The sequence below is a fragment of the Lycorma delicatula genome, chromosome 12 (genome assembly GCF_047948215.1).
Source record: "Lycorma delicatula isolate Av1 chromosome 12, ASM4794821v1, whole genome shotgun sequence".
In the NCBI taxonomy this organism is placed as follows: domain Eukaryota; kingdom Metazoa; phylum Arthropoda; class Insecta; order Hemiptera; family Fulgoridae; genus Lycorma; species Lycorma delicatula.
In genome coordinates, this window is record NC_134466.1 from 64904120 (window position 1) to 64927976 (window position 23857).

The 23857-nt window shown below is 30.2% G+C and overlaps 1 protein-coding gene across 5 annotated transcripts in view; it reads left to right on the forward strand.

Moving 5' to 3' along the window:
* Nucleotides 1-23857, forward strand: part of LOC142333248 (E3 SUMO-protein ligase RanBP2-like) — a 128865-nt gene that overhangs the window by 88737 nt on the left and 16271 nt on the right. For all 5 annotated transcript variants that reach the window (XR_012758568.1, XR_012758569.1, XM_075380242.1 and 2 more), the window contains exons 23-31: nt 1443-1650; nt 5318-5390; nt 7812-7943; nt 10396-10464; nt 11804-11994; nt 12172-12475; nt 14726-14950; nt 16198-16331; nt 22146-22365. Coding sequence is in view for 3 of the 5 variants with exons in the window: in XM_075380242.1 (XP_075236357.1) it covers nt 1443-1650; nt 5318-5390; nt 7812-7943; nt 10396-10464; nt 11804-11994; nt 12172-12475; nt 14726-14950; nt 16198-16331; nt 22146-22365 (1556 nt within the window). In the remaining 2 variants the exon portion in view is untranslated. The remainder of the gene's footprint in view (nt 1-1442; nt 1651-5317; nt 5391-7811; nt 7944-10395; nt 10465-11803; nt 11995-12171; nt 12476-14725; nt 14951-16197; nt 16332-22145; nt 22366-23857) is intronic.

The following is a 23857-nucleotide window of genomic DNA, read 5'->3' on the forward strand; positions in this document are numbered from 1 at the left end:
GTATTGTCTTTACTGTTATGGGCCAATCTACTGTTTTCATTCTTTATTAGTAGAGTTGCGATTCATATTTTTGTAGCTGATCTTACAAGATTTTATAGTAGTCTCAGCTGTGTTTTATTCTGAATTCTTCTATTGACTTGAGTTTGTCTTTATATTGTTTATTTATTCTCCTTAGAGTTAGGGTTGTTTCTTTTCTTTGTTTTACTAGATTTTGGAAGGATGTCTCTGATTTTTGGAATTAGTGAAAGCCATGCTTTTGATTTTTCTCCACTGTTTTGTCACATTTGCTGTTCAACCATTGATGTTTTTTACCGGATTTTATTGGGGCTAATTCTGTGATTTGTGTGAGGTATTGACTAGACTTTCGAATTTTTCTATGATTGTTATTTTTTCAGTTGTTTTTGTGTAATTTTTATTCTTGATTAGTCGGGTAGGGTCTCCTTTTCTTTTAGTTTTAGGGGCTTGGTTATGTTGCTTTCTTCGGGAAGTAAATTTAATTTTACTACATAGTAATCTGAGCCTGTGTATACTCCTCAGAGGACTTATACGTTCTCCTTGTGGTGTGTTTTGTCCACAAATATATAGTCTAGTTGTCATTCTCCTTTAGTATAGTTGGGTTGTTTCCAGGTTTTGAGGTTTCCTCTTTAAATATGTGCATTTCAATAGGTTGTGGTTTCTGCAAAGATCGATGAGTCTGTCCATTTTTGTTTTTCTTTTGGGGGCCATTTTCAATGATGCGATATCTTCTTTCTCTGCCTAATTGAACATTGAAGTCACTGATTACTTGTTTAATATGGTTTTTGGGGGTGTTGTTTATAGTCAGGTCGAGTAGATCCCAGAACGTTTCTGTTTCTTTACAGTCTTTAGGAAACTTATTTTTATTATTATTGGGTGCATGGATGTTTATTATAATATAGATTTTATTAGATACTTTTAGGGTGTGTTGAGATTCTTGGGGATTGAATTCTTGAATGGAGTTTATTATTTTGAAGCTGGCTAAAAAACCTGTCACAAACTGTGGGATATTTTTTATCACTCTTCCCAAGTATACCTTTAAATAACATGTTATAAAAAACATAAAGTTTGTTTTTTTTAAATGTTGATCTTCAACATCAGTATGTGGGCATCTAAACAAACATGCCCTAATTCTAGTTAGCATCTGGCTAAGGAATAATGAGCTCTGTCACCTTCCTTAGTGGTTTAAATATCTGACGTATTTGCCATGATCATACATGGCACGGAATATATTTTCCTTAACTTGGGATGATTGGTTTGTTAACTGCAATGTCCTATCATTTAGAAAACAAAATAGATTTGTGGTGTCAATAGAAAAATAAATGCATGCTCATTTATCCAAGCCATAAAACATCCTTTTTTATTTCAATTGTTGTTTTCTCATCTTACTATCTATTATTGGTTTTAATTTTTTTTTATATACACAGGTTATTGATGAGAAGGGAAACTATATTGAAATTATGTCTGAATCACTTTCTTACACCAGAATTAGTATTTCAACCAAAAGATGATAAGACTTGGTTATGGTGTGCTATGGATTATTCAGAAGGAGAATTTAGTCAAGAAAAGTTTGCTATTAGATTTAAAACGCCAGATATTGCACAAGATTTTAAGGCTGCTATTGATGCTGCACAGGTATTTACAGTTTTCTTTGTTTTAACCTTAATCTTATGTCATATATAAAATATGAGATAAACCACCAAAACACAGTAATTAGATAAGTTAAAGTTACCTTATTAATTTCCGATAACTGGTTTTCGCTATAATGCACATCTTCAGTTTGTATTAGCAGGTTATCACGAGGTTATTGGATTGAATTAGTTAAGTTTAACGTATCTAATTACTGTGTTTTGGTGGTTTATGTTTCACATAATATTAAATTTTATTATCACAGTGATCAAAATGTTACTAAATTATTGAAATATTAAAAAATAATATATATTTTAATCTGTAATTTATAGGTAGATTTTTTAGATGTGAAAATGTTAGTTTTGAGATTATTTTTGTTCAGAAATCTTGTTTATGTTTGGATACAATATTATGTAGCAATATATAATGTAGAATATTCTAATTTGATTTGTAGTCACAACCAGATAGAACAATCTAATAATGCCCTTATTCAGTAGACAGAATAAGTGCTGTTACTCTTCATCTCAAATTTAAACTTAAAATGAGAAATTGGCAGTTACCCTCACAAAATCACATCAAAGTCGCATTGGCTGTACAGTTCCTAATCTCACTGAACTTAAAATAAATAAGGATAAGTAAAAAATAGATAAGGAAGGGGAAAAAACACCTGCTAAGAGAATAGATTTTGTAAGGTCCCCTCTTTTATAAATGCCCTTTTCAAATTCCTGCAAACAAAAACAAAACTAGTACAATTGCATCATCTGTATAGAAATCTTACAATCAGTATTTTTCTTGTTAGGTGAAAGTTAGTACCACATATAATGTTGTGCTCATTTGGTGGAGTAGTGTCAGAAAAATAGTAGTGAGTGATTTTGTGGTGCTCCATAGGAGCTTCTGATCTGACACAGTTTTAAATGGCCTGCATGAACCACACCATAGCCACTGAAAAAGAAAAAATAGAGAGAGTTTTTGTAGTATAAGAATTCATTTTTAAAAGTAAACACCAATAATGTGATGTGTACTTTCTTAGATTGCTTTCCACAACATAAGATTACATAGTAGTGACTCTTGGTGCATGATTAATATTAATGTAATGGTTCTTTAACTTCTTTGATTCGCAGTGGCTTTGCCGAATCCAGATTTTCCTTAGCTATCCTTTGTCAAATTCTAATAAGTACACTTTACAAAATAGCCAATAATATTTTGTAAAGAAGGTTAAGTAAAAATCAATAAAACTCATTTTAGATCACAGTAAATTTAATTATAAATATAGTGTCATTGTAATAAAAAATGCAGTTGAACAAATTCAACTAATTATAATTATAATTAGTAGGCAGGATAAGTCTGTTGATTGCCGTAAATTTTCTCAAATAATAAAATTAAACTGAACATAGTTGCCCTCATTTCCTTCATATTTATTTTCATCCAATTTTATCACAGCAACTGCTAAACCCCTCCCCTGCTTCACTCAGAAAATAAGCTGTAAATGAAATTTAAATCCTCTGAGCTTTACTGCTTAGAAGTGGGTATTCATCTTTTATTGATATCCAAAATTGAGTTAATTTGATGTTGCTAAATTTTGTTTTCAATGTATTGTCACAAGGCAACATCGGATTGTTTTATGTAACAGTAAATTGAGATTGAGCAGCGGCAAAATCAATTTTTTCAAAAATTAATTTCATATCTGAACAAAACTCAACTCCATTCGAGGCAAAAAAAAAGTTTGCAACAAAGAGAAGCATTGCTTGCCTGTGTCTTCATTAATTTTTTCTTTTCCTTAGCTTTAGTTTTTTCAAAGCTAAAATTTTTGCAATCAACTTTAACTTCCCTGCCGATAGAAATTCAGAGAATTCATATTTTCAAAAAATCAGATAAATGTGCTGGTTTTACCAAAACATCATTTACGAAATATTCTTTATATTTAATGTTCTCATTAAGAAAAATATAAATTTCTTGTTGCAATTCAAATGTACAAGAGAGTACATTACTACAAGAAAGCCATTGTAAGTGCTGTAACCAACAAAGACATGTCTTTGGATCCCACATAGTCTATCGAAAAATCTTGCATTCTACGGTTGAATCTTTAAAAAGATTTACTATATTCACTACATACTGTAAAACCTGGTTCAGTGTAGGACTCTACAATGTCTCAGGGGTTTTGCTTAAAAAAAAAAGTCTGAGAAATTAAATCTGACCCTCCAGAATGAACCTCCATCTGTACAGACACCAATCCACTTAGTTCACGCCTAACTGTTTCTGGATCTAACAGTATCAATGATCGCAAACAAGTCTTGAGTCTTTGTACTAGCAGTATTTTACAATGTTATTGCAATTTATAAACTGTACAAATCAAGTGAGCATAATTATTATCTGTGGCCTCATCCAGATAGCCAGATTCCTTCTCTTCTAATTTTGTGTTAATTGGTCAATAACATCCTCAGCTATGAGCTGTATTCTGTAGCTGATGGTGTTATTGGACAAAGGCTCTTTTGAAAGTAGTTTCCCAGTTGACACGCTGATTATAAAGTTGATATAACTGCAGCAACCAGTAAAATGAGTTCTTCTAATTGTATGGTACTTCTTACATTTTTGATTCTATGTGCTACCTTGTTAGATGCTAGTAAAGCATTACTTGATATTGATGTCTGCTTATAAAAACCCACTCTTTTGTTAATTTAATTCTCTTGTGGCTTCTTGTTAAAGTAGTTAAAAGATATGTTGGAATAAATGGTTTCTAAACGACATTTCAACTTCTTTTTGCCAAAACTTTCATACACAGAACACATCATGGTCTCTCTTTGCTTGTTGACTTGTGTTGATATAAAGCCAAAGTCCAAATAGCTGACATCATATTTTCAACTTTTATACTTCTTCACACTTGCCGCTGATTGACAACGGTGTGCCCTCTTCAACTTCACTCTCATAATGCTTATTGGCGTTTAGTAAAATGGAATCCATTTTGAAAATTACATATGAGAAAAACTTCACTTGACTCTGTCACAACAACATTCAATTGATAGAATCTCTGAAAATTAATTCAAAATTTTTAGTACTGAAAACTAATTTAGCACTAAAAGTGTGCAAAACTGACATTTATTTATATACAAATACGCAGTACCAAATATTTTGAGATTACTACTAAACAGTCGAGAGACTGGTGTTGCATCATCTAGCAATCTTTAACAGAGTATTTTGTAAACAGTAACTAAATTGTTTGTACCAGCTTCTCACCATATGTTGCACCTATGACATTGAATTGAAAATAAAAATAAAATTATGAATTCACAATATCCCTGCGAGGAAGTTATGGCTTCCCAGGGTACCAAGGTGCACACTTTGGGAACCATTGTTAATATTGTTTTGGAGCTCTGCCCCAGCACAATATTGAGAATATTTATTGTACAAAAGTATAGCAGATAATTCACCCAATCAACAATTTGCTGTTGTTTTGGTGCCTCTACTAATCATTTAGGGCACTTACTGCAATGTACTGGAAGAAAAATCAGTAAAACATGAAAATATCTGTTGCATAATTTTCTTTACAGAATTATTTATTGATCATCTGATTATTTTTTTGGATAAGTATGTGATCATTTATGATGAAGCATTTCATGCTTTTAACTTTGTTTTAGATTATTTAATAATTTTATTTTTAAATTTGTTTCTCTTTTAGGTTGAACTGTCAGAAAGTTCAGATGATCAATCTGTCTCTACTCCTGTTTCTAGTACACCTGAAGTTTCAACAGGTAAGTTAATTCAATATTTCCCAAAAATTGTATTTATCTTCATGTAACTTTACGTCATAAATGATTGAATAGAAAGTGCTGTTCAGCGTATAGCAGGTTATTGAAGCGGTTCAGTAGATTTGATTAAATGTATGTAAGAGGCTTATTTGTAAAGAAGTTCAGCTGTAGAATATGAACAAACTTTATTATTTGCATATGAAAACTACATTTATTTATTGCTTTTCTAGTTAGCTGCCTTCAGTTTCAACACATTTTTCTTGGCGTTTCACTAGCCTCTTCATCCCCCCTTCAAGTAATCTGCTGCCAGTGACAAACCACAATTATCCCCATTTTTCAATTTGTTGTCATTGTCATACTTTTGTGAAACAAACCACTGTTTAAGGTGAGAGAAGAAAATAATTGCTGGGAGCTAAGTCAGGACTTTATGGTTGATGATTGAAGATTTTCCAACTAAATCTTTACTATCACTTCAGTGTCTTATTTGCCGTGTGTGGCCAGGTATTATACAAAAATAAAATGCTGTAGGATAGCATCCCACATCATTTGTTATTAACAGTTATTATTTGAATTTCTTCGGTCTAGGAGATGATAAATGCCAACATCAAATTGACTGCTGCTTTGTCTAGATGTTTGAATAGGAAATCCAGGTTTCATCTTTGGTAACAATGTGATCAAACAACAATTCATCACTTTCATTTTTGTAACACTGAAAAAATTCACTTACAGCAGCAATATGTTTTCCTTGTTTCTGTCAGTAATGTCTTGCTAATGAAGGTTAACTCTTTCACTTTTTATAGCCCAATTTTTCAGTTAAAACTTCATGAATCAAAGTTCAGGCAACATCAAAGACAATTGGGACATAGTAAAGCACTGGTTTCCTCAAATTTTTTTTTCAGTCTTCTAAATCAAACCATCAGTTATCATCAACGGTTGGCTGCTATATTCTTCATCATGAATGTTTATTTGCTCTTCTTGAAATCAGTGGCACCAAATCATATTTTAGTTAGCATCATTATAATATTCACTTCTAAATGTCACAAATTTTCCTGAATACCTGCCTGTACAAGAAAAATCTTTGTTTGATGGCTACTTTGGAAGGTACCATGAGGGTTTTCATTGCTCCAGATATGCTGGTTGTGATAGTTTCGAACACCATTCCCGTTGAAAGAAGCTTCAGTTTTACATTGTTAACTTGATCAGCAGTAATAGTCGCTGTGTAAAATTATTCAAAAGTGAAAAATTAATATCAATTGTTTTATTGTTGTTAAATTTTATTCTGAGAAAATTATTACTTAATTTGATACTAATTTACAATATTAGAATTAACAATAAATAAAAACAATTAATATTTAATAAAATTGAACGTAAAGTTGATGAAATGAAAGCAGACACAAAATTACATCACTCATCTACCATAATTCGGCTATTTGTTAACCAATTTAAAAAAATAAAATGTCATTTTGTTCATAATGAAAGGCTTAATATTTTAGCAAATAACATACATTTTTATAAAACTTATATTTATGAAGATATAATAACAGATTGAGAAATGAAAATGGCTGCCATTTAATAATTTGTGAAGGTATTTAAGTCCTGATTTTTTGCTAATTTTAATAAAATATTAATGTGATTCCTCTATCCAAACTTGAAATATACATTTTTATCTAAAAATAACAAAATGGCAGACAAGGAGAGAACAGAGGAGAAATTGCCATTTTTCCTAAGGATAGTAGAATCTGAAAAAGTATAGCCAGCCCACCATTTTAGAGACACTCTGTATATGGATTAATATAAATAACAAAGTGACTAAATTATTGTGGCTAACAGCTGACTATTGATTGAAATAACTGAGCTACACAAGCATCATGCATGTTAATGTATAGCATGTATGTGTAGCATCAAGTTACACATGCATGTTAATATCAAATTCAAAACAGACCTTAAATAAGGTCTGACATACAATGTGTTAAAAACACCTTGTATGTCAAGCACATACAACTGCTAACTAGCAAAGTGTGTGTAATTAATTGGTTTTTTTTTAATGTAGATGACAGAACAAATGTTTTCTAACAAAAAAATTCATGCCTCAATGGTTCAAAGGTGTGTTTTTTTTGTGTCGTGATCTATTGGGTTGTTATACTATATCATTATGAAATTGTGAAGTAATTTAATGCAAGGCTTATAATAAAAAAATATCTGTAGCTTATTCCCATGATCTGGAGAACTATAGCAATTCTTGATAATAGTCTATATTATTTTTTGGCATATCAAATCATATTTTTCAAGGTTTCTTGTCTTTCTTGCAGGTGCCTTCTTTTACTATATTATTATTTTTACTAAAATATATTTAGTTTAACTAATTGAAAATATTAGGATGTTATTAGCATATGTAAACAAACTGATAACCTGATTTTCTTTCAGCTAAAGATAAAGAATCACCTGCTATGAAAAATTTTACATTTGCTTTACCAAAATTAACTGGATCACCAACTGTGACTTCTCCCAGCAGTACGTTTTCTCTTGCTGCACAGTTTAGAGATAATAATAATACCAGTAAGCTTCCATTTTCTTTAATCTGTAGTGTTAGTAATTTTTCTTTTGTACCTTGTGATCTATCAGTTTGGTGTTGCAGTGCATGGTACTTATACGTATATATTTAATATTATATGAAATATAAACCACCTAAAACACACTAATTAGATAAGTTAAACTAAATTAACCTTATCAATTCCCAATAACTGGTTTTCGCAGTCTCCCGCATCTTCAGTTGGCATCAAATTTTATATTTACAATTTTCTTTTCAGGAATTTTAACATTTTAAATGATATTATAAATGTACACGTACTTGTTTTGCCCAATACTGGACCGCATGAGATAAATCATTAAAAAGAATAAGTTTTAATGTAATAAAAACTTATTCTACTTATTAAACTATAATAGAGTTTAACACCAACTGAAGATGTGGAATACCATTAAAACCAGTTACTGGAAATTAATGAGGTAAATTTAACTTATCTAATTAGTGTGTTTTGGTGGTGTAGATTTCATGTATTAAATTTTATTAGCACCTTGGTCAGAATATTACTGAATTATTTTAATATTCAAAAAATTATATATATTATTGTAATTACTATATATACATATATAAAATAATCTTTTCAACTAAACTATTCTGCTTTATTTTTATTAAACTTACAGAAAGGTTTTTTTGTAGATTTAACTCATCGAATTAATATATTATTATTTGGTCAAGCTTTTGATCTGGCAAAAGGTCTCAACACATTTTATTTTACAACTCGGTTTTCATTATTGTGATGGTTTGAGTCATTGTCAATATTGTATGCGTGAAATTTAGAAGATTTTGGTTTTAATCTTTAATTGAAATTTTTATTGTTAAATGTTATTTAGAATAATTTCAGTAAATTATGACAGGATATCTTTAAAGACCGTTTCATTGTAAAAAGATTTATTCTGAAAACTTTATATATCTTTTATTTCTTTTAAACTACATTCCTTATACTACTTCTCTATATAATCGTCACATGAATTAAGACATTTATCGTAGCGATACACCAGCTTCAATAAACCCTCGTCGTATTCTTCTACCACCAGTCCATTTAGCCAATGATTAAAAGCATTTTTAAGTTATCAGTTGCGAATTGTTTACCGCTCAGAAATTCTTTTAATCTTCCAAACAAATGGTAATCAGAAGGAGCTAAGTCCAGACTCTATGGTGGTTTACTCTATCGTAAATTTCCCACTCAAATTTTCTCAGTAAATCACATGTCGGACCCGCAACATGTGGATGTGCATTGTCGTGCAGCAGGACGATGCCGTCAATCAGCCGCCCGTGTTGCCAATTTTGAATAACATGCCATTACTTACATAGAGTTTTGCAGTAGTAGGCTTCTGCATTTATAGTAGTTCCACGTGGCATGAAATCAATCAGCAGTATGCCAAACCAATCCCAAAAGACTGTGGCCATCACCTTTGCATCCAAATCGCTGAGGCTTGAACTTTGTTGGTCTGGTTGGGGATTGAGGCCTAAATGGTTATGAACAATGCAACTGATAACAGCTCTACAAACATAAGAAAAAAGAAGGGCCAGGTCGGAAATCATTGAGCGACGATCTTTTCTGATTTCATCATCGACACGTTTCAACAAGTCCTCTGTTATTATCGAGGGCCTCCCCGAACGTTATTCATCGTGCATATTAATTCTGTTGCTTCTAAACCTTTCACACCATTTTCGCAAGTTTCTTTTCATTCATTATATTATCACCATACACAGCAACCAGTTGTGTATGAATTACAGCCGGTTTAACATTTTGATGTTTTAAAAAACATTTGACTCCACGTATTTCACAGTCAGCTGCAACATCGATTTTCCTATTCATTTTATAATGTAATATCTCATACGTAATCAAAGGTACTACAACGCGACAACTTACAGACAACAATGCAGTGTGTACATTACTAGTGTGGTCATGAGCGACACATGTTTGACAACCTTAAGGAGAGAAATTTCCCACTGGTCTTTACTTTAGAGCTATTCCTCATAATGTATTACTATTTTGACAAAAGGAAGAAATTGTATTATTTTACAGGTTTACTTTGTTGTTAATTTGCTTAATGTTAATTTTATATTTTGTTTGTGGGGGTTCTGCAAATGCACACCACTGTGTTCTGTGTCTTTGTGGCTTCACTCTGTTCTTTCTATTTTACACAATATATCAAAAAATGTGTCATTTAATATGTTTTTTTATAATTTCTCTTCAGTATTTCATTATTGTTATTCACAGAACAATACAGTACTTTGTTGCTCTTTTTTTTTTGTGCATTGTAATTCGAAAAGTTGGTTTTGACTTGTTAGGTCTGAAGGTTGGTCTGTGTATTAATAAAAAATATAATGAAATTAAAAATCTAGAATTTGAAAAAATGAACTTAATTTATTGTTAATTTAATTAGTTGAACTATATGTACAGTAGCTTATTGTATTTTACAGCTGGTGATGTCCCTAAATCATTTGGTGGATCATCAGAAACTGCAACTGATGCTAATGGGAAAGATGAAGGTAAAAGTTCATTCCTATATAATGTAAATCCCAACATAAAATTCAAGCTTCTTTTAAAATAAACTGCGGTTAAAAAAACCATAGATTGACTTATACACCACTATTAAAAATATAAACTTCATGCTGTACTTTATTTACTTTTTACAAGAATTATATCAAAAGTAATATAATATAAATATTGTATTTATCATTAATAAACGATCATATCGCAAGGGTTTGTGTTAAATCTAGTTCTTTAAGTTCATCTTTTAATCGAAAAATATTAATTTGCTTCAACTTACAAAAATTTGGATTCATTTCTTAACTTATACGCAATTCATTTTTCACTTTTATAAGGAGTGTTGTTAGACATATTATTTTTAAAAAGTTCCCTAATGGAAAACTGGTGATGTGAGGTCATCACTGGTGAGTTGGGATCGAAAATATACAGTTTAGCTACTGTATGTGCTGTAGAGCATATCTTGTTATAAATATTTATTTACAGAATTGTTAAAAAAAATCAGTCCCATAATTTTCTTTTGTAAAATGATTAAACAGATTTTGTTCACTACATAAATATGATATTTATTCTAATGTATATACAGCATTCTGAATTCAGTTATATTGTGCATTAATGTAGCCACTTAAAACTTTAAGTGGCTACTATAAAACTTTCAGTAGGTAATGAAAACCATTTGCAGTAATTAATCTGTTTAATCGATTTGTATGTTCTTTTGAATAATGTTAATGCAATTTTGTGATTTTAAGCAACGTAGTGTTGCTCTTAAAAAACTTTTCAGGGATTCTAACCAAGAAGATAATTTACACATTGATTTTCTTGTAGACTACAACAGTCTTATTTTTAATCTCAAACAATTTCAGACATTTGCCTGAACGATGACCGTAGATGTCTTCAGTGGAATTGTGCAAGATGTCAGGAACATTCCAAAATAATTTTTGTGTGCAATAAGAATTCATTTACCCTTAGCGTTTAAAAATAAAAACCCACTTTACATCTTAATAAAACAGGTACAGTTGACATTAATTAAAGGAATATATACTGTATTAAGAACAACAATTATTACTGAAGACAAATTTTTATTTTCCTGCTACCTAAGAGGTAAGTTTACAAATTCTGGTAGTTATTTTAAGACTACCTGGTAGGCTCCTAACAGAGGTAATTATTTGTAACTTAATTTAATTACATGTCACTGTTGTAAAAGAATTACTAAAAAACAAATTACTATTATAGCACTTTTTACCAACTTTGTCTTTGTTTTTATATTACTAAGAAATTGGGTTCAATTAGATTTTTAAAAACGTTAAAAATCCTTTGGTATAGTAAAAAAATTTTTTACAGGTGATGTTAAAGTAGTTTATGAACTGAATGTCAGTGATGAGTTGAGAGAAGCAGCACTTAAACTTCAACTTCCACCAAATTTTTATTCGTACTTAAACTTACCGTCTTGTCCAGGTTGTGAAGGTTGTGAACGTGAAGATGTAGTTACTGTAGAAACGTTACCGATGACAACATCGCCATCAAAAACAACAGTCAGTTTTTTTTTGTTTTGTTTTATATTCAACTTATTTTTATGATTTTTTTATTGTCTTTATAAATAAGCTCATGGTTTGTTTCCTACAACCATGTAATAAAATTAAAGGTTAGAATACAAAACTTGTAGTCTGTAACAGTTTGTTTGTAGTCTGTTTTTTTATTTGTTTTTTAAGGTTACTACGTCTGCTGTATCTATAACCTCAGCGGTTCAAAATTCAGTAGTAGCTTCAGTTATTAGTTCAGCTTTAGATACATCAATAACAAGCGATCAAGTAGTTTCAGTCACTTCAACTTTAGATACATCGATAACAACAAGCGATCCGAAATTGATTTCAGCAAATACTTCTGACACAAGCATATATAAAACAGCCGCTTCACAACCAGATGAAGACAAAACTTGTTCATATCTTTTTAAAGATGCATTATCATTCGCTGATCTTAGCTCAAAAAGTTCGCAAATTTCAACTTTACCAGAAGGTAAAATTATTTGTAACAAATTTATTAAATAAATATGTTGAAAAGAATTTTAATTATATCAGCATCAAAAGTATCAATTAAAAATCTAGAAAAATGTGTGATGGTTTTTCAGTCAAGTTTAATTTAAAACCGATTATTATTTATCAGATGCCCCTCACTAGTAATGCTATAATTTTTTGATCTATAAATTATTACTTAGTTTTAGTAAAGTAAACTGAATATATTAAATTAGTTGTATAATTTTTCTGAACCAGTATTATCAAAATGTATTTTAATTGTTAGTACATTTTTTGTTACATTCAAGTACTTTATTAAATAATTAATTAATTCATATAAAGTATAGGTTTGCTAGATCATGTGTTATAAAAAAGATGTAATATTTGCGTAGAAGGAACAAGGTATATTAGAGAAAAAACCTTTAGCTCAGCAGCTTTGTAAAAAAAATTGGTTGTAGATAATTTTCTTCTTGTGCCATGACGATTATCAATTATTAGCATCACACTGGCTACCATCCTTATTATCTTAATTTGCATTATCCTAAATTCAAGCTTCTCAAATTGAGGCGTCAAATCTGTCACAGCATTATTCATGGCATCCCCCTTGTACTCAAGTGAGGGAGTAGTAGATGCCAAACAGAAAGTTGATTTTAAAAATTTAAGAAAATTAAGTTAATATTCTGTGCATTATGTAAATCTCTTTTAAGGAATGGTATTTTATGTGTGGTTTCTTAAGTAAAATAATTTATGAATTATTATTGTAATGTATTTGATTCAAAAGTAATCATTATGAAATTATAGGGAATTGTAGCCAAGATAAATTAGTTATGTAAATGACTAAAAGATTTATTTTCTGTTTCATATAAAAAAGCCAATTAAAAATTGTAATTTGTAAATAGATTCTACCACCCTGATCGATTTAAGGAACATATTTTTAAATAGACAAAAATTCTACAAAGTAAGTTTATTATGTGGGAGAATTTTTTAACCAGTAAAAAGTAAAAAGAAAAACAGTAAAAACTCGTAGGCATGCAGTACGTGAACAGACAAAATACATCCAAGATCCACCCTACACTTCAAAATTTCATGAGCCTGTGGCTTAAAATTGTGCTCAGTTTCATTATAAGAATCGGTCTTATTTTCTCCTGTAAAATTGCCAAAAATGCTTATTAAAAAGGTAACATTAGGTTAAATATATAATAATGTACTGAGAATGGAACAGAGCTGTAAATAAGTCTGAGAGTGGTGTCTCAAAAATAAACATTAAGATTAGAGTTGAAGTAGAATGAAGTATTTAAATGTGAACTGGGACAACAAAAACAGATTGGGATTAATAATATCATTTATATATATAAATGATAAATATATAAAATATTTTTTCAGCCTCCACAAAGTAAAGAATTAGAGAAACTCTTACTTTTACTTTTATGTTAAATTATCTACAAGGTTTTGCAGGCCTAAGCCCATGTTCAGTGATATTTTTGAAGAACAAATATTTTTTCTGAATTTTTGAAATATTATTAATGACAATTTTTATGAAATAAAAATAAAAAGATAAAATTTAATGTGTAAATGAAAACAGATAAAGAATTATTTAACAAAAATATATATATATATATCCATGACTAAATCACAAATAGAGAAATGATAAAACGGGTTAAATCTGGGCCTTACTTTGCTTTTTTTATTGTCAATAACCTAACATTAAATAAATTAGCATGAAAACCACAAAGAATCTGTGGTGAAGATGTTCAATTTTTCAATAAGAAGCTCAGGTTATAGCAATCTGGCAAATGAGAACAGATGGGCAGAAAAAAAATAAACAGTCCTAAGGTTGTCTTTAAAGAAAACTTTTTACAGAATTGTGTCATGTCTGGGAAACTGTTCAACCAGATATCACTCACTAAAATAGTATTACAGACTTAAAACAGTTGCTACCCGTAACCATTCAGTACAGAAGAGATTGCAGAATTTATGTATTCATGTACATAAAGTTGCAGTGAAGTACATGATGGAGAGTAATATGAATTGTTTGAACAAGGTAGAATTGATTGACCAAGACTGGGAAAAATAGATATATTTGGGAGAAGTTTTGTTCCAGCAGAAGGGTGTTACGGCAAATTTTTGAAAAGCATATTTTTTTCCAGAAATATGATGAAATTAAGAAATTATTGAATTTCATAAACACATTTTTTGTCAGTTTATTTCTTCTTTTAAAATAAAATTATTACACGGTATGTTTTTTTTTCTACAGCATCAGAAAATTTTCGGTGGTCTGGTGCCAATACTACTGTGTTTGGTAATTATATTAACACCTGTACTTCCGCAGCTCCTAAGCAGACTGAAGGTGGTGGTGATTCAAGCGGTGGTGAGGATGAAGGTGAGGTGTCACAGAGTCAAAATGAACCCCATTTTGAGCCGATTGTTCCACTACCTCCTTTAATACAAGTAACAACTGGTGAAGAAGAAGAAGTTAGAGGTAATGTAGTATTAATTTTATTCTTAACATTAAATCTGTCATACCTAATCGATTGATTTCTTTTTTTATTACATTTAATGATCCTACATAATGTTTTGCTAGTTTATAAACAAACTGTTCAAACAATTCCAATCCAACATCGTCACAACATCACAGACGACTACAACAGCTGTATGTCAGTGCTACACTAGCTCTTCTTGTGGTGACGAGGAGTACTATTGATGCAGTATGCCCACTTAGCCACTAATTTAGATCCTTTATTGGAGTAGGAGTGTGGTTTTTTAAAAAAAAAGTTTGTTGCAAATATTGTTATTTTTTAATTGTTAACAAATTTTCCTAAGAAAGATTATGACCTTAATTAGAGAAATGTCAAGATACCTAGGTCCCTCTTGGTGACCTTGCCCTATCTACAACTCACCCACTTGACCTTCTAGATTGAAAATTTAATGGCATCAATGCCTCATATGTAGAAGTAATCTGATCAAGGTTGGTAAAAAATCAGTCTTGTAGTTCTGAAGATATAAGGTGATTTAGAGGGAACATTGAACACACACACACATGCATATGAACATCCAGAAAATTTCTTTTTGGTTTTTTGGGTTCCTTAGGTGTCAAAGTAACAAGATCTGGTGAAAACCACATATACCCAAACTGGACCAATTACAATTCTTTCCCTTCTAGAGCTATAGCGCTTCTGGACAGGAAAGTAAAAAAAATTACTATATTATAAAAACTGTATTTCTTGATGATTTAAAATACTATAGCAAGAATAAAACACTTACAATTGAAATTAAACAGAAATAAACTTAAAGAATGAGAGTTCATTAATTTAATGAAGAATTAAAATTATAGGCTACATATTTATAATACTTAATATTTAAAGAAAAAGATTTGAAATAAAATGAGCGGGAACTTGGATCAAACTGTTGTGTATCATGAATTCTTGAATCATGCTGTCAGTTAAGAGTTTTTCAGTTAATAAATTTTTCGAAGACTTTCTAAAATTCTGTCATGAGAATAAGAAGAAAGATTTTCAATTTACTCTTAAGTTACAACGGAACTTGAAAGTCAGTACTGATGCAGTCAGTAATGTTAGACAAAAAAAAGCACAAAGAATTTATATTATTTTGTTTGGCTGTTTACTCTGCTAATGAATGTATGCTTTAGGTAATACCATATATTATAAACATTCTCTATATATAATTTTATTTATAAATGTTTCAACATTTTTTTATTTTTTTCCTCAGTGTTTTGTCAACGAGCTAGACTGTATCAGCATCATACCGATATAAAGGAATGGAAAGAAAGAGGTGTCGGTGAAATGAAAATATTGCATCATCCTGTGAAGCTTACATACAGATTTTTAATGCGCCGTGAACAGGTACACTATTATGTTAATTTTATATTTTGTTATCTCGATTTATCTTAACAATTTCACACTTGTCTTAATTTAATTACATTAATGCCCCTTAATTAAAAAATGTGATTATTATACACGGTCTTCATAAAAGAATGGTGGGGTTTCTTTATTTCAGATCAAGGCAGTAGGGAAATTTTGAGACGTTATGTTGGTAGCCCTGATAGCCTCCAACCCAAAAGTTTGTGTAACAGCAATTCAAACCACTACACTAATTTTTCTATTGTTTGTTACTATGTTCACTGTTGAAGATAAAGCAAAACATGGTTTGTGGTAGGCTGGATTAAGTTGTGATTTTAGTTCAACATGCATAGACGTAAGCAGGGTGGGGCGTTTGCAACCCCCCCACCACCATCTTATTTAGTCAAATGAAAAATGATAGTTCAATATCAATAGGTTATAATAGTATTGTGCGGCAAGAAAGCATGTTTGAGTTTTGGCAGCGCTCTCTGGTGAACAAGTGGGGAACTGGAGGTTCAAGATCTGGGTGGTGTGTGGTAAAACTTGAAGATTATAGAATATTCAAGATTAAATTTAGTAGGAAAGTTCTAATACCTTCTATTCCCTATTTAAACACCGCAATCAGTGCGAGTGAGTTGACACATTTCAGCTAATTCAGACCGCAATTCTATAACAATAGCAATCTAAAATCTATATTAGAAATGTGTATAGCATGACGAAAGTTATGTATCTATATTATTTTCATTTGAGTTGATGAGTCTCAAAACAATTTAATTGAAGTAATCTAAAACATTCAGGAAATGTGAAGTCTGTTAACAGACTTTGCATTTCCTGAATGTGATTTTGATGTCTTTTTTATCCTGACTGTGATTTTGATGTCTTTATTGAAATTTTAAGAAAAATTATACAATACTAAATAAGGAAATAATAACAAGTGTGTACCACACTCCAATAATTTTTAGTAACGATTGTAAATTGTAATTAGCTACTTTTGCAGCAGTTTTACTTAATTAGATGGTTTTGAATTTTGAAATGGTTGATTTTGCAATTAGCTACTTCGCTGGTTGCAAATAATAAAAAAATTTGTACACACTATTAAAGGTTTAGTCTACCATCATTCAGTAATAAAATAGCATTAAAAGTTTGATAACTAATAAGTAGTGAATGGTTCAAAATTCATAATAGTCCAATTTTTATTGTGATCAATTTCAATTGCTGCAAGAGTTATATTAAACAATTTCATTTTGTACCCTGCCACAGCCTGTTAGATTTGACCATTCCACAAGTTTCTTTGTGATTTTTTTTCTACTTTTTCCACTAGTAAACTAGTAGAAATGAAAAAAAATTATTTTGTAAATTTGAAAAAATACAGTTATGAAATTCAACTCATATTTAGGTTAAGAAAATCTTTCACAAAAAAAAAACTTTTTTACTGATTTTCAAAACATTGTTACTTTGTGAAAAATTATTTATAAAAAACCATTATTAAGCTGAAGTTTCTAGTAGAGAGTTCGTTCAGAAGCTTAAATTCTTAGGTGCTTTAATTTTCTTCGGAAGTTTAGTAGTAGTTATTCATTTTCTTTTAGGGAGATGGAAGAGGAAGCAACCAGATACTAGTAACAAAAGTGGTAGCGGCAAAGAAGAGAAACTGAAGCAGAATGTTGGTGAGACATCAAGTGGATCTTCGCTACTTTATGGTTCTGGTGTACAGGATCAAACATATTTTGATAACGATGCAGGTCACTGGCTTAGATCTACATTTAGTAACAAGAAAAGCTGCTTTTCAAATGTATTGCCCTACTACAAAATCAGAATTCATCATTAATGTTTCATAGCAAAATATTTGGCATTCCTTCAACTGGCAGTAAATGCTGTTTCAGCAAGTGTGAACTTACTTTAGTGCGCAAATAAAAAAATAAAAATGTGTAAATAAATAAAATTACAGACATCATGGAAAAATACCATCTAAATGCGGTTGTTGAAAGTGAAAGTATTGTAACAGAGGCTGAAATAATCGTCGAGCATCTTGGAACAGATTTCAATATGCTGCAAGTCATAAATCAGCAGAAACATCATGCGAATCCACCAGCAAAGACTTCTAGTGAGTTTTGGAGAAGATCACTAATTATTAATGTTTCTGGAAAAGCGTTTTTCTGAGAACTTGCCCGGATCCTCATTGTTTACGTTGCATCCTCACATAATAATGCTTGATATGAGAATTTTTTTAAAAAAACTACAAGTTTTTGTAGTTACTACAATTTGAATGATTTCATCTTTGAAGCTGAACTTTAGTACAACAAATGGAAAGGAAAAAATGTGCCAAATGCCGAACTGATTGTGATAGACTAACTGTACTAGAAACCCAATTGTTCTATGCATCCATAAAACAGGCTTTTTACTTATTTCACTTACACGGCCCTGCACAACGTCCACTATTGAAAGATCTTTCAGCACCTTACACAGGGTAAAAACCTTGTAACGGTCAACGATGAAAAAATCAGCTTGTCGATCTTTGTTTGATGAGTATGCATAAAAAAAAGACTTCTGGAAACAAAATAAATTTGAGAAAGAAATATTGTCAAGATTTAGCCAGAACTTTCTGTACACTAGTACTGAAATAAGATTTAGATTGGTTCGAATAGCATTTGCAACTGATTATTTTTAGTGTTTTCAAGTAAAACCATTTTTTAACAAAAAATGTTATCTTTACTACCCCCCCCCCCCCCAGAGAAAAACCTGGCTACGCCTATGCGAACATGCATTTCAACATAAATATGGAAGAGCCACGTCATAGAAATAGTATATGGTCAATCTATTTGAAGTGACCTAAGGGTGGTTGCTTGACCAATTAAAAAAATTGAAACTTACCCACATGTTTCTTACATGTATCAGAGAACTTTTAAAACTTTTTTTTCAATTTTTTATTTATGCACTTTACCTGTGGCAGCCATTTTTATTATGGTGTGCACACCTATTTTTGTGATAAAAAACTATTGACAGTGGAAGGATAAAACAAAAAGCAATTTATTCATATTTTCTCAAGATAAAAGATTGGTCCAGTGGTTTATTTACCTATCTCGCTTCTTTCTTGAGAAAATTACAGATAAAGTTGAACATGAAAAACTGTGAAATTTCACTTTTGGTAATTTTTTTCAAGAGGCTGGGTGGCAAGCACAGTTAGAATTATTTCTTTATATGTAGATATATATGTTAGTAATTTTACCGTAAATAAAATTAATGGTGATATACTAACCCCTAAATCCTTACGAATTTTTAAAAACTATTTTTTTTTTTTTAATTCATATTTTGGCTTCAAATAAGTCTGATAAAGCTGGTAATAAAAATCTCAAATTTGCACAACTTAGTGTTTGTGTAAATGTTTATGGCAAGTAAAAACATTTCTTGTACTAATAAAAAAGTTATAACCTCTCAAAAATCATGCAAAACCTGTTGAAAGCAATGCCATTTTGACTCTGTGCTCCAAGGAGGTTTCTTGTCTTCTTTGCACTTACATTTTTTTATATTTAGCCTCTATGTATAATACATATAAAAAAATAATTCAAACTGTGTATGCCATCCCTGCCTCTTAGAAAAAATTACCAAAATTGAAATTTCACAATTTTCCACGTTCAACTTTATTTGTGATTTTTTTCATAGAAAGAAGAGAGATAGGTAAATAAACCACTGGACCAGTCTTTTATCTTGAGAAAATATGATTAAATTGCTTTTTGTTTTGTCCTTCCAGTACCAATAGTTTTTTAGTTACGATTTTTCTGTAAACCCTTACAATCACAAAAATAGGTGTGCACACTGTAACAAAAATGGCCACCACAGATAAACTGCTTAAATAAAAAATTAAAAAAAAAGAAGTTTAAGGTCCTGAAACATATAGGAAACAAGCGGTCAAGCAACCAGCTTATATTTTTGGGACACTTCAAATGGACTGACCGCCTATATGGCGTCAGTTCAAAGAAACTGGATCTGTTCTTAAGGAAAAATCAACTGGCAGACCGCACGTATCAGAAAAAACTGTTGGAACGAATTAGACAATCTACAATCAGAAGTCCTAACAAATTCATCTCTCATTGAAGCCTCGAGTAAGATATTCTAAAAACAACAATTCACAAAGTTTTACACAAAAGATTGAAATTACTACACGCATATAAAATGCAGCTGTTGCAGAAATTTAAACCTGATGATAGAGAAAAAGTTTCAATTTGGAAAATTTTTTTAAATTTCAGTTTTAACATTTTTCACAAAATCGATGAAAATGAATTATGTTTAGAACATAAATTTTTACGTATGTATTTACGTTCCATATTAATAGATGTGTTAACAGACACGATTCACAGAAATGGATCTGAAAATCCACTCGTAATTTTCGAGAAACGAATCCACATACTTAGAATTAATTTTTGATATGGTGTGATGAAAAATCATAAAATCTGGCCTTTTTTCTTCACTGAAATACTATTAATGTAAATATTTAACTCAATATGTTAAACAGTTACTGCTTTCTTCCTTTGAATAAACTCGAAAACATACATCAATTTCCGCACTTTATGCATTCATCAGCCAGGCTTTGAATGGAAAATTTAGGCATCGATGGATAGGCCGACATGACTTATAACCTGGCCTCCAAGAAGTCCAGACCTAACATCTTGCAATTTTTTCTTGTGGGTCTATATTATAAAAAACATCACGTAAAGGAAAGGATTAATGAAGCAATTGTGACCATAACAGAGGATATGTTAATTCGGGTATGGGCAGAAACTGAGTATTGATTGTATATTTACCAAGCAAAATAAAAACCACCATATTGAAATTTATAATTATGTAAAAAAAACTTGTTTGAATGACAAATTCAATAAATAAACATCAACTGTAAGTATTTTTGTTTTCATTTAATCCACGTTCAAAACCTCACCATTCTTTTATGAAGTCGTATTTATAGAATACAAGGATGATTTTAAAGTTGAAATCAAGTCATACTTAATTTTTAAAGAATGCTGTAACTAAAAACTTTCTGTCTGGAATAGAAGGATAAAATGAAAAAACTAAATTTAATTGATATGTTCAGTTCAACATGAAAAAGACAATACGAGAATCTCATTCCTTATTTATATTATTAGCTATTTAATTCTGTTATTCTTGAAATATCATTTTTGATCATCGCTTAGTTTCATGTAAGGTCATTTGTAACTGCTTATTTATCACACATAATAGACATTAGAATCTTAATTAGACACATAATGTATTGGAATTATGGTTAGACATTTTGTCATAAGATAAAGTATGAAATTTTTTAAATGTTTTATGTCCATAATACAAACCAGATTGTTTTTAAAAAAAAAATTGTTTGATTAGAATAGGAATTATTTTGAAAATATAAAGAAAAAAGTAGAGAACTGTCAGTTAAGAAAAAAAGAAAACAAGAATAAGAAGAAAAAAGAAAAAAAGTATTAGGCATTCACAAACCTAATAGATAATATTGTCAGGTCTTTTTTTATATATATATAATTGATAGGCATTCACAAACCTAACAGATAATATTGCTAGTCTTTTTTTTATATATATATAATTGCATCAAAACAGGCACTTTTTTAATTTTTACTAAGTCTTTCGGAATCAAATAAATGGAAGTTGTCGCAGTAGCAAAAAATTAATTTCTGAATAGTATCATACCTCTCAATTTTTTAAAATATTCATGGGGCAAGCACCATGTCCTGTGTACCTATTCTTTGAATAAGATTTAATATATTATTAATTCTTAATTGTATTCAGCTTATTGTAACATAAAATTTTGTTTTGATGCAGGTACATAAAGTAGTTTGTAATCATTTAATTACCCCTGAATTAAATTTGGCACCGTTGACAACCAGTAGACTTGCATGGTGTTGGTCGGCCATGAATATGGCTGAAGAATATTCGCAACCACAATTGGAACGTCTTGCTGTCAGATTTAAAAATCCAGAATTGGCAAATGCATTTGGAGATAAAGTAAATGAATGTATCGCTCATATAACCAAAATTAAAGGTACGTATATTTTTAGTGCTTAAAATTGTTATTTTAACTTAAGCATTTGTGGTTATAAATATTTTTTTCTAAATAAGTTTTCTGATTTTCGAAATTAAGTATGTTAGAATTTTTCATAACAATTCCATTTCAAAATTGTAGTTTCTATTTTTCATTTTTACATATTTTATTTTTTTTACATTTTAAGCTTAATATTTATCTCTTGAGACTTTTATTAGACAGCATTATGTCTGTCTTCTCAGGTTAACGTTTTTAAATTTGTTTTCATTATTTTTGTCATTTTTCCCTTGGTTACTTATTCACAAAATAATTTAAAAGATATGACAAAATATTAGGAATTTAATAAATGGAAAGCTTTCTCAATCGATCAAAGTCTGTGATCTCTCTTTAATGCTGACTGTACCTTTCATTTATAATTGCAATCAATAATTCTGATTTGTTCATTTAATTCAGTTTTATTGTACATGTATTATTATTATTAGATAATTTTATATTAAATTTTATCATTTCTTTAAACCATTATTATCTTCAAAATTTAATTATTCATTTATCTTATTATTACTTCTCAATATTTGAATTTTTTGTGATTAACAAAACATAATCTTTCTAATTTCTATAAAATGGCTTCCATAACCAGTAATAAAAAATTAAAAAACTTAATATAATTTTAAAAATATTTAAATAAATCAGGTATATATAAGATAAATTGTGGGAGTAATAATTGTAATAAATTTATATAGGCATGACCAGAAGAACAATTGAAAAAAGATTCAAAGAATATTTATAGGCTTTTAAGAAAAGGTAAACAAAAATCTAATTATACAGACTGTTTAAAAGGCAGCAGTCATAAACTCATTAATTTACAGCATATGAATACATTAAAAATAAATAGTTATAAATAAAAATTGTGTGTTAATATAAACAAGTACTGCTATCTGTTGCAGTCTTTGTTTGACCGTTTATCAAATTGAAATTTTATTTTTATTTATCTATAATATACATCGAACACCCCAATTTACAACACCCAGAAAACATCAATCTTCCCACAATAAAAGAAATCTACCAAGCACTGGGTGAGATGAAGAATTACACAGCAGCAGAAGATCAGTCTTTTGATCAGAGATCTAGAAGCATGCAGGAAGATCAGCAAAAATTGTCCTAAATCACTGGCTTGTTAACATGTGGATCAAACAAGAACTACCAGAACACTGGATGACAGCCAGTTGGGACAAAACAGACCCTAACAATTACAGTAGAATTTCACTCCTAAACACAACATACAAAATATTTTCAAGAATTGTCCTCAGCAGGATCAGTTCACGACTCGAGAAAGAATTAGGAGAATACCAGGGAGGTTTCAGACCCTGGAGGAGCTGTCCAGACCAGTTCGTGAGTCTCAAATCTAATAATTGATTACAACAGGAAAAGAAACAGAGAAAAGGTAACATTTGTAGATTTCAAGAAAGCTTATGACTGCATCCACAGACAATCC